Source organism: Sycon ciliatum, chromosome 1, assembly GCF_964019385.1.
Source record: "Sycon ciliatum chromosome 1, ocSycCili1.1, whole genome shotgun sequence".
NCBI classification, from domain to species: domain Eukaryota; kingdom Metazoa; phylum Porifera; class Calcarea; order Leucosolenida; family Sycettidae; genus Sycon; species Sycon ciliatum.
Window position 1 is genome coordinate 87,042,932 of NC_088643.1, and position 14,997 is coordinate 87,057,928.

General features: G+C 47.3%; 1 protein-coding gene across 1 annotated transcript in view; it reads left to right on the plus strand.

The window, feature by feature from the left end:
* Positions 1-14,997, plus strand: part of LOC135806140 (probable methyltransferase TARBP1) — a 31,905-nt gene that overhangs the window by 4,289 nt on the left and 12,619 nt on the right. Inside the window, exons 6-21 of the mRNA XM_065320291.1 lie at positions 119-254; positions 642-738; positions 1,154-1,243; positions 1,555-1,711; positions 2,258-2,350; positions 2,562-2,729; positions 3,658-3,758; positions 4,090-4,278; positions 4,702-4,959; positions 5,194-5,388; positions 7,644-7,811; positions 9,466-9,665; positions 10,157-10,228; positions 10,532-10,652; positions 13,018-13,128; positions 13,552-13,701. Of these exons, the coding sequence (XP_065176363.1) occupies positions 119-254; positions 642-738; positions 1,154-1,243; positions 1,555-1,711; positions 2,258-2,350; positions 2,562-2,729; positions 3,658-3,758; positions 4,090-4,278; positions 4,702-4,959; positions 5,194-5,388; positions 7,644-7,811; positions 9,466-9,665; positions 10,157-10,228; positions 10,532-10,652; positions 13,018-13,128; positions 13,552-13,701 (2,306 nt within the window). The remainder of the gene's footprint in view (positions 1-118; positions 255-641; positions 739-1,153; positions 1,244-1,554; positions 1,712-2,257; positions 2,351-2,561; positions 2,730-3,657; positions 3,759-4,089; positions 4,279-4,701; positions 4,960-5,193; positions 5,389-7,643; positions 7,812-9,465; positions 9,666-10,156; positions 10,229-10,531; positions 10,653-13,017; positions 13,129-13,551; positions 13,702-14,997) is intronic.

The following is a 14,997-nucleotide window of genomic DNA, read 5'->3' on the forward strand; positions in this document are numbered from 1 at the left end:
TATATATACACATGCGTTTGATATTATCAAACACTGGAGAGACAATGCACATCAGAAGCAGGACATTATGCACATGTGATAGTAATACTATGCGTTGGTCTCCTTTGCGTTTTCACAGTTTTGTTCCTGAGAATGTTCCTGGATCGCTTCTGTCAACTTTCACTGACATCCGTGCCAATGATGTACATATGGAATGCCATAGCGTCAGTATGTGACTGTGCAGTATGGGCTGAGGGAGATCTGGCTAACATTGGGTATGTATGTGACTGTGCAGTATGGGCTGAGGGAGATCTGGCTAACATTGGGTATGTATGTGACTGTGCAGTATGGGCTGAGGGAGATCTGGCTAACATTGGGTATGTATGTGACTATGCAGTTTGTTACATTTACCATTTCATTGTAAAGTATTGCTTACCTCTGAACTGAAGTATATTGCTACATTGAAATGTTGTATCTTGGTGGTGTTGGTCCTGTCATTTTCATATCTCTGGTCATCTTTGGTGGGTTAGTGCCTGAAGATACCAGTGTTTTTTTGGTGACATGATGGGTTGGTGACATGATTGTTTGGTGACATGATTGTTATGCCCACTATACCTTATACGAGTAACAGTTATGCCCTGTATATTTGGTTTGGTTTTCAGGCATGTGGTGCTGAAGGCGTTTCGTACTCACGAGGTTCTAATCCGCGCCGCTACCCAGGGCTTTATGCTGAAGAGTGTTATTCATCTCACTGATCGGGTAGGTTTATCGGCTTTATCCCATCTTACTGGGCTATGTTTCAGAGCATTTCCATGCTACAATCTGTCTGGACACGAGCCCACCTCTGCTTATTAAGTGAATATTAACCCATGGGCTCAAAACCTTTCACCAAACGCAAATTTGCTTGTAAACTACCAAGTGCAGTAGAATTTTCTCACAAGTCTGTACAGGTTGTGCCCTGATCAGGTGCACCCCCTGGGCCTGGTGAAATGCCATTCTCATTTACTGAATCTAGGCTGATCAGAGTTGTATCAATATTGGTCGTATTGCTGGGTATCTTTTGCTATGAGTCTGCTGCTGCTGCTATTACTGCCGCTGTTGTTACTGCTGCTGTTGTTACTGCTGCTGTTGTTACTGCTGCTGACTGCTGTTATTACTGCTGCTGTTATTCCAGGAACATGTGTCATTAACCTCCATTGTTCAGATGCTCTCTACGTTCAATGGAATAGAGAGTCTAGTTCGAGGCAGTGCCATATGGTTGGAGGTGAGTAGATCCTGCTGTCAGCATTCTGCCAGCATTACACCCATCACCTGTACGAGGCCATTCAAAAACCAATTTAGTTTGGGGTACACTAGCATGTATGCATGCATGTGTGCGTGCGTGCGTGCGTGCGTGCGTGCGTGTGTGCGTGTGTGTGTGCGTTGTGTGTGTGTGTGTGTGTGTGTGTGTGTGTGTGTGTGTGTGTGTGTGTGTGTGTGTGTGTGTGTGTGTGTGTGTGCATGTGATTGTGTGTGTGGGTGCATATGTGTTTATGTTCATGATTTTGATATTTTTTGCTGTAAATATGCATGTAGGTGTCAACATGGTTCAGAACAGTATCCAAATCTGCACTATCCAGCGGATTACCTTCAGAGGCGGACCCTCTATACGCTCTGCAAGACTGGCTTCGTGGACTCATTACCAGGAAGCTAGAAAGTGCATCTTCTACAACCTCCACATCTGAAGTTGCCAGTGAGTCAAACATTGGATCATTTTTTAGGTGCTCTTCACGTTGCCGAACACTTTGTCCACTCCTATAGGCAAACCAACATTGTCACTGTTGTGTGCATGTCACTCCATGACTGTACTTCGTTCTGTTGTAGCCAACTTGTAGGTATGCTTCATTGAATAACAATAAGCGACATCAACTGTCTATTGCTGCATTGAATTACATATAGTATTATGTTCATACAAATGCAGAGTGTTAGCACACCGGTAGTTTTTTCTTCTTGCGGACAAAAGGTTTCTTGCTGCTCAGTTGTGGATACTGTTTCCCACTGGCTCAAGCACCCGGCATCAGTTTTATTCTTGGTGATAGTGCTGCTGCTGCTGCTGCTGCCGCCACCACCACAGTCCTTGTCGACGAAGTTGTTGTAGTTGCTGTTCTTGTTTTTATTTTATTTGTTTCCCTGTTAGTACATGTACATGTATTGCCAATCTCGTGCCTGCTGCTGCTGCTGCTGCTGCTGCTGGTGTGTGATGACTGATGATGATGCTATATCCTTATCTTGTGTTCAGGTGAAATGAGCAGTGAGGACTTGTCGGTTGCAGCCATTGCAAGAGCTGTAGCACTTGCTGCCGACTCACTCACTGATGATGAAAGCGCAAATGGTAAGACATGAAGCAATGTGTTTTGTAAAGGGTGACACGTTTGGAGTGCTCTACAGCACAGTGGCGACTGTAGGTAGTTTTCCACATTGAGATTTGCGGACTCGGTGTGTTATTATTGTCATGTATGTGAGTGTGTGTTATCAAATACCTTGTATGTACAATTGTACAATGTATCTGTACGTGCATGCATGTGTACAATGTCTTTGCATAGGCACTGCTCAGCAGTGGCATGCTGGAGTACTGAAGCCCCTGCATGATGTCCTTGACAACATCGACAGCCACACGTACATCTGCCAACAGCGTGCGAATGCTGCGCTGGAGATCCTGCAGGCTGTATTGGACTACGCTTGTGTTCAGAGAAAGCAGGAGAATAGTGACAGTAAGGGACAAGTACACGTACTGAACGTGTTTGTTTTGCTGTATTTCTCACAGGCAATGGACATGGCGCAACCAGGTGTGCATGATAGTCCTTGATTTTGTGTGGTACTGAAACACTAGCTGTATAAGTTTCCCATGCGACTAACACCATGGCGTTTGCTATTGTAGGACAAAGTAGCATTGGTACTCCAGACATCTGTTTTCAATGCTCAGAATTTAGCATTACACTTCAGGTTGCAGTGCCATACATAGTAGGCACGCACGATTTGTTAGGTGTGTCCTAGGTGGTGCAGTATGCTCATGCACCATCAACGTGATCAGACCTGAAACGGACCTAAAAAAGAGTTGAAAGAAACATTCTGATGAACTTGACAAACCCACCAACTATTCCTAGCTAGTAGAAGAGGGAAAGATGAAAACACTTTGAAAAGAGAGTTAAAAGCACGTGAAACCGTTGAAAGGGAAACGCCGTCGGCTAGCAATGCACGTCTTTGGTTCAGGCGGCTAGTCTTGTCGAGTTGCCGTTGTGTGGATCCGAATGGACTTCCTGCGGTAACGGCGGTGGGCGAGCTATGGTGCACTCCAAGGGCGTGCACGTCAGCGTCGGTTCTCCAATGCTCTACTTCGTAAGAATTCCAAGATGGTGAAGTCCTATGCTGAAATGGAAATGAAATTTGCCTTGCAGCTTGCGCTTGGTCATGTAATAGTCATGTTCTTTGAGGAAGTGTCCGGGTTTCGTTGCAACATTGGGGTCGATGTCAGTGGATGACTACGGCATGGGGAACAAAGAATACTGGTTATGTGCACTATCATGCGAACACTGCGTGTGTGTGTGTGTGTGTATGTGTGTATGTGTGTGTGTATGTGTATGTGTGTATGTGTTTGTGTGTTTTGGGGACGTGTGTGCGCGTGGATGCTGTATGTTGCAGATGATCGCCTCTTCAGTGGTATCTGCTGCCTGCTGAATGACATTGGATCGTCGTTAGTCACTTTCTTACAACAACGCATGCTGTCCATAGCTGAACACAATGTACGTCGTTTGTGCCTTCTTTGGTCCTTTGAGATGGCAAATATCCTTGTTGCGGTACTGTGAGGTTTGACGAACTGACATCAGTGTGCTGTATGTTGTCAATGCTTTGCAGAATTGCTGGTTATGCGTGGTGATGTGGAATATTGGTTGTACCTGCTTATCACCTGAGCCATGTGTGTGTGTGTGTGTGTGTGTGTGTGTGTGTGTGTGTTTGCGCATGTGTGTTTGCGTGTGTGTGTGTGTGTTTGCGCGTGTGTGTGTATGTGTGTGTGTGTGTGCACGTGTGCGTGCATGCATAAATTCTTGACATTGGGTACTGTGTGTTCAGTAGGCTGTCAGCGTGGCGAGCGTACAGAGTATGCACACTCTGTTGGAATCCGTTTTCAGTTCAACGCAAGATGCCACTCAGCAGAACTGCTTCACCAATCTGGCCAGCGTGCACAGCATGTGCTACCAACCATCTCTTATTTTCAACTGCATGTCTTCACTTTCCACCTGCCTTGCAGCCCATCGGGATGCAGTAAGTACAATACCATACATCTCACTTGCCTTGCAGCCCATCAGGGTGCAGTAAGTACAATACCATGCATCTCTTCTCTCCTTCTAGCATCTAGTAGTTCCTCAACTCCTGTTTATAGATGTTTTAGTCATGTGGAACAAGCTACTGAAATGATGGAAAACCTACATCGTACACACTCTCAACACCTGTGGCCCTTTTCCGATGTCTCTGTAATTGACCCCTCTTTGTGGTAACATGTTAATTTTGCTTCCGAACGTTTGATGGTGTTTATTGTAATAATTTCTGGCTTTGTTATTCAGTTTTGTTTTTCATGGCTGTCAGTTCCATGATTGTCTTGGCACATAGCTGTGTTCTTGCTAAGATATGAAGCAAGTTATGATGGTATGGTTCTTCCTGTTCAAACATTTATGTCCAACTGCACAGGCTAACTCTAGCATGAGCCAGGCCCTCCAGCAGTTATCTTCGCTTCACTTGTTAGCATGGCTGGCCAGTATTCACCTGGAAGAGGATGGCCAGCGACGTCGGATGTCACACGATGCCATTGCAGCTGATGCCTTTGACAAGCTGTGCACGTTTGTTCTCTCCCTGGCCAATCAGAACATGGTTCCGCCAAGGCCAGCTGTGCAGAATGCTGCTCAGATGCACAAGGACTGGGGCCGCTTTGGTGCAGAATGTGTGCAGGTGAGATTCAGGTGATGGTTCTGTTGACACTGTATAATTAAGCTCTTTCCTGTTGTGTTGTTATTTGGAAATGCTGTTCTGGCAAATCTTCTTTCATTGCACTGTGATTACGCTCATTGCTTTCTTCTGTGTGCGCTGTGTGTGTATGTGTGTGTGTGTGTGTGTGTGTGTGTGTGTGTGTGTGTGTGTGTGTGCGTGCGTGTGTGCGTGTGATCTTTTGTAACACTCTTCCAGTGCTTGTGGCATGCGTTGGTACGTGTCATTCCACATGTCCTGTCAAATGGAGAAGCTGGTCGTAGGAATCAGCCAGATGGTAATGACGTATTTCCTGGTGTTGAACTGACCACTGCAGCTGTGTCGGCACTATCGGTTGTTGGCGGCAAAGCTGGCTTGCCAGTTCTGGTAGCCTTGAGAACCCTTCTTCCGCAGGTGAGGAGGGTAGTCCTTGTACATGCATTACTATGTTGTGTTTTGTGTGGTGATTGGCTACTGCTGTATGTAAGATCACATGCCCCCCACATGCTCACGGTTGGCGCTCGTGCATGTATACGGCTCCTAACACCTTCTATTGAGGAACCTTACGAGCAAGACATACAGTACTAAACTAGGAATCATTACACAACTCACCACAGTGCTGACTTGACAACAAATGCCTGTGCACAGCCGACTTCTTCTTCCACCTCCGCTGTATACATGCACGAACGCCAACCTGACGTATGTATTCAAAAAGAATCCGTCACTACACTCACACTAGTTGTCGCGAAGCGACTGTTTATGTTTGAATTTACGTTGTATTTGACCCTATGCTACTTTTGTTGGCATTCTTTGGCTACGCGCATGTATGATGTACGCTTCAGGTAACTGCTAGAATGCTACACATATGTTGTACTCAGCTACTTCAGGTACACATATCGCTACATTTGAATTGAACCAGCCGGCCGTTTATCATGTTTCTTTAGGCTGGCGCGATAGAGTTGTTTTTGATTGCCTTTCGTTGTAAAAATAACGGAACTGGTTCGGATGTGATGTGCAGCGCTATGGGAATGGGTGTGTCCACCCGAATTCTTTTCACTTTTGAATTAGTTATTGTTCTGTGCCCAGTTGGGACAAGTTTGGAAGTGAGATGGAGTTATTGGAAGTAATTATTCTGGATATGTTTGCAACGAGTGTTTGACTTGGAGTGGACTTCTGTGCATAGAGCACACAGCTAGAGCTGCGTGTTGTAGAGAATCTTACGGATTGTAGCATCAAGATGCTGTCCATGCAATAGTTCCCAATAGTAATAAATTAGTAATAGTTTGAACCAGGTCACGACATTTCTTTGGTGCCGAAACCCGGGATATTCTCCGAAGGACCCTCCGCGATCCCAGCAGTGATCTCAGTCGCTTCAGTTGTTTCAGTTTCCGGCTTAATTGGTGGTGGCCAAGAAGCTGTTGATGGTGAAAGCCAGTCTGGACCATTCCACCAGAGCTGATTGTCTTCGATGTCGCCAGGTGTCGTTCCACAAAAGGGAAGGTCTGCAGGGTTTTCTCGCGTCCGAACATACCGAAATTGGATGGTACTGTCTTGACGTATTTCCCGTAGGCAGTTCTCGACAAATGTTGGCCGTGTCTTGTTCCTGCCTTCAATCCAACCTAGAGCACACTGTGAGTCCGACCACAGGTGAACTTCCGTCAGGGGAAAGGGCAGCTGGTTCTTCAAGAATTTCACCATCCTTGCTCCGATTAGAGCAGCGAGTAGCTCAAGGCGGGGAGTGGTCACGGCCTTGATTGGCGAGATTCTGCTCTTGCTGTAGATCAGATGTACTGATGGGGAACTATCTTCATCGCCAATGGTCCGTAGGTACGCGGCTGCGCCGTAAGCTTCATTTGACGCATCGCAGAAAATGTGAAGCTCTCTCTGCGATGCTTGCTGTCCTTGATCGCCGACGTAGCGGGGAACCTGGACATTGCTCGCCTTGGCCGCCAACGCTCCATGATGTCTGGGGGTAAAGGATCGTCCCAGCCAATGTCCCGCTTCCAAACTTCTTGTATGAGCAACTTCGCGCGTGTGATGATGGGTGAGAACAGGCCCAGTGGATCGTAGAATTGGGACATCTCGCTGACCAAATCTCGCTTCGTCCTCACAATTCTGTCTCGGCTGCTCATTGGACTGATTCTGATTAAATCGAGCTCAGTGTGCCACTGCGTTCCCAGAACCTTTGCCGTCGCTGTTGATGCCTTATCTTTCTCTGGAATCAACTGCATGAATTCTTTGCTGTTCGATGACCACTCTCGCAAGTTCATCGACGCCTGTTCAAACAGCTGCTTGCCTTGTTCGTAGTGATGAACAGCACTGGTGACAGTGTCTGTTCCGCTGATGTGATTGTCCACGTACATGCTCTGCTGGATGTCGGCTGCCACATCACTGCTGGCTGTCTTGAGGTGGTGGTTGACAGTGGCTGCCAATAAGAAAGGGCTGGACACGACCTCGAAGGGCACCCTCTGGAACCTGAAAATGCGAATGTTGTCCGTAATTCGCACAGTTCAGTCCTATTTTTGGTCCATGTTGTTGCTTCTTTCACTTTGGTGGTGAAGTTTTGTCATCCCTGCACCATAGTATCGTGTTAGTGTTAATTTCACACTGTTTCACTTAACGATTTCTTGTTTTTTTGTTTCGTGTTTTCATTGTTATGCTGATTCTAGGTGGTCGAGGTGGACGGTGATGTAGTAGTGTCTGTGATTTCAGCATGCTGGACTCTGCTGAGAGAGCAACGTGATAACATTGTGTGCCGTGCTGTCATTACAACCATATACCATCCCAGCTTGCTGAGGGCTGATGTGCCAGAGCATGTTGCAGAACGTATGCATAAGGTACAGCTTGTGTGCTGTGATAGCGGCTGTGTTGGCTCACCCACGTATATAGATTAGAGTGTTGCTAGATTTCCTGGTATCCGAGACATTCACCAAGCATGTACACACGCACGTGCACGCATACACATGCACACACCTTTGACCTTGACCTTTGACGCCCCATCTCCAGTGGAGATGATAGGCTATGAGTTGGGCAGTACTTGAGGTGACGCTTCAAATCGCCACTTCTCCAAAACGTACTGCCGCATGCGCAGTGGAAGTCCTTCGGTGCTGGGAGAGGAAGACGATGTTGATGGACCCGCCTGCACCATTCCGGACGATCCTGTACGAGCTGGTACCACTCGGACTCCAGAATATCCAGTGAGCGCAGATCACCGACAACCGTGTCTCGCCAACGCTTCTTTGGTCCATGCCGAGGTCTGGTTGCCTCGAGCTCCCCAAACAACACTTGTTGAGGAGTCCGGGCTGCGTCCATATGGGCGTCATGACCCAGCCAATGCAGACGGTACTCACGCAGGAGAGTGTCAATGTCTTCAGAAAGACGCGCTCTCTGGGCTAGATCAGCAGTAGTGAGATGACGGGAGTGCACACACACACACACACACACACACACACACACACACACACACACACACACACACACACACACACACACACACACACACACACACACACACACGCACGCACACACACACACACACACACACACACACCATACACACACATACACACATGCGCGCACGCACGCACACACCCATGCACATGCACACACACACACACACACACACACACACACACACACACACACACACACACACATACGCACGCGTACACACACACGAGCACGTGTAATGGTGCTTGTGTTAGACTTCCTATACTTTGTCTCCTCTCCGCTGTGTGTGCTCATGCATCTGTGTATATACAGTATAGGTATGCAATCATCTTACATAATTATACATATACATATACAGTCGTCCCTCTCTAATCCGGCACTTGTTTATCCGGAACCCTTGCCAACCGGCGCACTTTCTGACGAAACCGATTTTTTTCGTTCAATTCCTACATCTTAATCCGGCACTTGAATTCCGCCTCCGGCAGTGACTTTTTGAAACGAATCGCTCAAACTGCACGTAGTTTGATTTCATAATCCGGCAGTCGTAAATCTAAATCGCGTACCGTACAGGTGCACTCCTTGCCAGGCCAGGCTAGGCTTGTCCAGGAGACAACGGCAGTCAACTATACTTTCTTATTTTTATTTAGCAAGGAGTAGTGTCCTGCCAATTTTCAGGTGTGTGTGTGTGTGTGTGTGCGTGTGTGTGCAAGAGTACATGTGAACATGTTCTCTGTTTTACTTTATCACTGTGTATATTCCCGGAGGACAATTGAGAATATAAAGCCGTGCACCAAATACTTGGGTCGACACGGAAAAACCCTGCGTTTTGACATACATATGATACATGCATGCAATTGGGTAGGGCCGGGTCAGAGGGCAGGATTTCTTAATCCAGCACCCTCGTTAATCCAGCAGAAAATGCCGTAGCAAAAGGTGCCGGATTAGAGAGGGACGACTGTACATATACATATACATACATATACATATACATATACATATACATGGAATGTTCATGTGTATGTTTCTGCTGCTCTGTTTCAGTTCACATCGCAAGTCGCAGACATGGCTGATCTTGCCATCGGCATATTCAATCTTGTCGCTGATCAGTGTTGCTCGCATTGGCTCAAGCTATTGCAAGGTAGTGCTCGGGATCAAGCTGACGCTGCGAGCTCTCTTGCTCTTCACTCTGATCTGTGGATTAGCATCGTTACGTATGGGCCTCAACGGACGAAGAATATCCGGTAGGATTATGAAGTGAAAGGCTGTGAAGTGTGCGTGCACACGTACAATGTATGGCACACACAGGTCACACACAAGTCACACATACCCCCCCCCCCCCCCCCCACACACACACACACACATCTTGGGATCTTGGACCTTGTATATCCTGGCATAGTGTGGATACAACCAGACTACCCAACAAATGAAGAGTGCTCAACACCGCAGTGTGGAGCCTGCACATACAACAGGGAGAGAGTGAACATTTAGCTGCAGTCAGAGTTTCCCACTCTAAACGATTATAAGGTACCTGTGTGTAACTGTGCGTACTTTGGATATGCCATTCTCTTTGGGGTTTGGGGGGGGGGGGGGGGAGATTCAGAACAAGAGTGGGATTGGTGGTGTAACAAGTTCCATAGTGGCCTAAGTATCCGTCTCTGTCTTTGCCAGTACGCATGTACGTGACATGTCTTCCTGTGTTTTCCATTCTCTCTATGTATCGTTGAACTTTCAGTCTGGAGAATGCTGCAAGTCTGTTCGTGGAGAATCTTGGTGACCAGTGCTCAGCTAACCTGATCCCTACAAGGTCAGTATGTATGCTGTGCTCTGCAATGCTGCCCTTCATACCTAACATTATAGATGTCGAGTGTTGCTGATTTACACTGTCTTGCAACAGATGTAGCTGAACTTCTCTCGCACCGGGCTGTGAGTTTGTGTTGATACGTGTATGTGCCCTTTACACTCTCCCTTGTAACTCTAGAAGGAGGGTTTTCTAATTTCGAAATGCAAGGCAGGCCTATACAGTGCAAGTCGTGTTAGACAACATACCATTGTTGTGCTGTTGAATGAGTGTTGATGTATTGTGTGTGTTGATACCCGACTGTTGTAGGCGTTCTCGTGATGATCGTCTTGTCCGAGTGCACGGCATTGCCATTCTGGCTGCTCTACGTTCGTCCTGCCCTGCACATGCCAACCTAGCTGAGCAGCTGGTCAAGGCACTTGTGGAATTCGTAAGTACATGTACTTGAATCGTAAGAGGGATGCTGGGGCGGAGAGCGTAATTACCTAGGGCACACAGAAGGGTTGAATATTTAAGCCTCGTTCAGTACGGGAACTCGTATGTACATGTATTTCTTCCATAGTGCATACATGTGTGAATCTGTATGAGAGTTTCGTATGGACTTCTACCATACTCCCGACCCAGGATTTCAGTACATTTACAAACATCGAAAGCTTGCACTCCAGCATGCATACAGTGGTATGCATGCTTGAGTGTGAGCTATTATAGTGTGTTTCAAAAGTCCAGACCTCTGGTTTCAAAAAACCCATTAGGCCAGCATCTATACCACATAAAATCTGTAATCACTTTATCCATATAATTTCTGAAATTGGGCATTTCTTATCCAATCGCTTAGAAATTTATATGAGAAAAATTGCGGGAGCTGCCTGAGCAATACTCCGAAGAAATTTTCTGAAAAATTTCAAACCAAATTTGAATTATTCGAAAAAGTCTAGAGGTCTATACTTTTGAAACTCATTAACGCACTCTCCACATACAGGCATGCACCCGGCTCAGAACACATTGTTTTCTGGTTGGCATATCAGGGGTATTGGGCGGAGCAGCTGGCGTGCATGAGAAAGACAGGTCGGCCTGCTCTGCGCAGGAGCTGTGACCCGGTGCACACATAGTGTGTGTGAGAGAGAGACAGACAGGTCGGCCTGCTCTGCGCAGGAGCTGTGACCTGGAGCACACAGAGTGTGAACGAGAGACGGTCGGCCTGCCGTGGGCAGGAGCTGCGACCGGTAGTGATTGAAATGAGCCAGCTGCGGAGATAGACTGCCCTCACCCGATATAAGTATAGTGACAAGAGTTGTACTGACACTGTGATTGAGGAAATTATGGTGACAGTGACGGAGAGATAGTGATCCCCAGTCGAATGGGGTTGGGAGGGAAGGGGAAATTGACAACTGACGGACAAACCAGTGAACAGTCAAGTCGTCGGAAAGCAAAAGTGACAAAGGAGTCTCTCTTTTCTCTTTCTCTCTCTCTAAAGCAAGATTTGGAAAGCACGCGTGGGAGAGTGGCGCGCGCTGCGCATGCGCATGTATAGCAATGACATCATAATCAGATGCATGATCATCAGACTAAGTATGAGTGGCAGATGTTCCACTTTCGTTAACAGGGCTTAGCGCACACGCTAAACCGCCACTATATGGAATACTACCCTACACAACCACGGGCATCGAAAACCCCAAAATACTGCTGCCCAAATCAGCTCGAGCCCATTTAAAAAGTCTTCCAGAATCCGAAAACCAGCCTGTTTCATAAACTTTGTTTTTAAAGAACAAATATGTACATGTATGAAGAGAAATTTGAGGCAAAGACAAGCCCAATGGCTTCAAGAAATCGCTGAAGGCAACTTTGACCGAAAATTTCGAAAACTTTCCATCTTTATTGTTAAAGGGGAAGTTAAGGCAAAAATTAAAAATTCACCAGTTGTAGTCTTCGGGGTGCTGAGTCGAATGGTCGTGGTCCGAGGAAGCTGAGACGCTCCCTTCCTACTTGAATCCCAATCGAACTCGCGCACTTCCACCGAAACTGGGTGACTGCGCCCTACGAGATGGGGATTTGTATGCAAAATGTCACTAAAAGCGCCATTTCGTTCTTATAAAAGCACGGATGACCGCGATTGGCCCATATGTTGTAGTCTTTTGGACGCTGAGTCGACTGGTTTTGATCCGAAAAGGCTGCGATGCAGCGTTCCTCCTTTATTCCCAATCGAACATGGTTGAACAAGTGGGCACGTGGTCCTGGGTGCCCAAATCACCTGGTCACCACGCCAGCAGGTGACAACTTTCACACCAAGGTTCAACTCGAGTTCAACTCGAGTGACAGGACTGCACCCAAAAAAGGTCAAACAGGCTAGTAAGTTGTACCCTGCAGGCACGGTGACCAGGTGACTGGCGTACGCAGGAGCACGTGACCGCTTGTTCAACCATGTTCGATTGGGAATAAAGGCGGAACGCTGCATCGCAGCCTTTTCGGACCAAAACCAGTCGACTCAGCGTCCAAAAGACTACAACATATGGGCCAATCGCGGTCATCCGTGCTTTTATAAGAACGAAATGGCGCTTTTAGTGACATTTTGCATACAAATCCCCATCTCGTAGGGCGCAGTCACCCAGTTTCGGTGGAAGTGCGCGAGTTCGATTGGGATTCAAGTAGGAAGGGAGCGTCTCAGCTTTCTCGGACCAAGACCATTCGACTCAGCACCCCGAAGACTACAACTGGTGAAATTTTAATTTTTGCCTTAACTTCCCCTTTAAAAACTAAACAATGGGCATCTTTGTTTACTGCTGCTTCCTCTACTGCAGGACCAATCTCTAAACAATGCTAAAATGAAGTACTCTTTCTGCAGTCCCAGTCACCACAAGAAGCAACGGCTATGGCAGGCAATCCTGTTGCTATCCTCTCTACTCAGTGCTGTGAGCTCCGCTGTGTTCGGCCTGTTTAAAACCATTTGCAGCACTCCCACACTTACACAGACACCAGCACTAACAGTCCACCAGCAACAGCTTGTAGTATTGTCTGCTACCAGCATGTGGCCTTGATGGGTCTAAACAAGAACCTTTGCTGCTCTTGGTGTCGTTGCTGTGGTTGTAGATGTGGCTAACCACTGCTACTGGTGTTCTTACTAGTAGTGAAGGTCTCTGCTGCTACATGTAGCTGACTAACATCAATACGTCATGTATTCAATAGCTGTCTTGTTGCTCTCTCTCTCTCTCCCTCTCTCTCTCCCTCCCTCCCTCCCTCTCTCCCTCCCTCCCTCTCTATCACTGTGATACACATTCTCCTTGTGTACTGCTGAGTGAAATTGTTCTACTTGTTGTGCTTCAACTCTACTTCAGGAAGCGTGTACATATCTAGCAGACTATATCTACACAGTACTGTCTACAGAACATCAGCCCTCGGTAAAGTACATGTGCCAGTGGACGTTGGTTCTGCTGCTGCACTGGCACGAATGCCTCTGGCCTGCCTATTGGGAAAAGTTTCTTGAGGTAAGACCAGTGTTATTGCACTCACGTCTTATTTGATCACGATACCATGATAATGTGTAAAATTCATGCTTGCTTGCTGCACACTATTGTTTGCGACGGTCCCGGGAATGTGTCTGATTGTAGTGTTGGATCAAGGGGGATGCATTTCTCCTCTTTTCTCACTGGGGTTTGTAACACTGCAGGTCATGGGTGTATGCTTTCATGATAGTCATCAAGAGCGCAACAAACGTATTGTCAGGGTCAGCTTCAAGGAACTTATAATTATTATCCTTGGGGCTGTTCGTAAATATCAGTATTGTGGATCTGGGGTAGGTGTGAACATTCCAGTCTTGTGGAAGAAGTTTGGTTGAAGCCGAGGCATGAACTGGTTTGGTTGTGCAGTGCTGACAAGACGCATTGGTGCATTTGATGAATGCCAGAAGATAGTCAATGTGGTCCGTTAGGAAGCACTAGTCTTTCTTCAGCTTCACCTTATCTTGGTCAGATCGCGAGGGCTGCACACCAGAATTTGCGAATGCGGCAAGGCGGTCTTGCTGCTTTGTGTCACTGCTATTCTTCGAGCTGCTGCATGACACCGGAACTGCGCGAACTGCGTGGCTATCATACACCTTGTCCTTCCAGTGGCTGGCTACTGTGGCAATTGCCTTGTCATGAACAATGGCCTCTTTCTCTAGCACATTTTCTGGGCTGAGTCCAGCTTGCTGAGAGAGTGGTGTGTCTTCACCGGGAACAGTTGCTGGCATTACTAGTCCTGTCAGGTCATTAGAATGTGGGTTCCAGGCGTGCTCTATTGGGTTAAACCGACTGCGATGAGGTGCATAGCTCACACCTACTAGAGAATCTAGATGCAGTCTCTTCCACATCATGCTCAATCGCATCAAGGTTACTGTCAACCTCATGCTCCAGTCGGGACCACCGTCGACGATGAGCCCAACTGTGTTCTTCCCGAGAGATTGCTGAGCACAGATCAATGGCTCCAGGTCCGCGCAGTGAGTGCTGATGGACGATGTGAAGAACTTAGAAGACCGCAGTGAGATACTTAACGGACCATTACAGTGTGGCCAGATGCTGCACAAACTGTTGCTATTCAGAATCTCATGGCGATGGGGATGCATGGGTGTTATCAAATCCTGTCTTTGGCTCACAACTTCTACTTCTCGTGCAGGCCATTGCTTACACGCATGGGACGTGATGGCGGTGGACTGCTAGACCGACCGTTTGCTGTTGCCGTGGCCGTGTTTGTATTGGTGCGTTCCCGTTGAGTTTGCCGGGGCACCATGTTTGTAACGGCGCTCC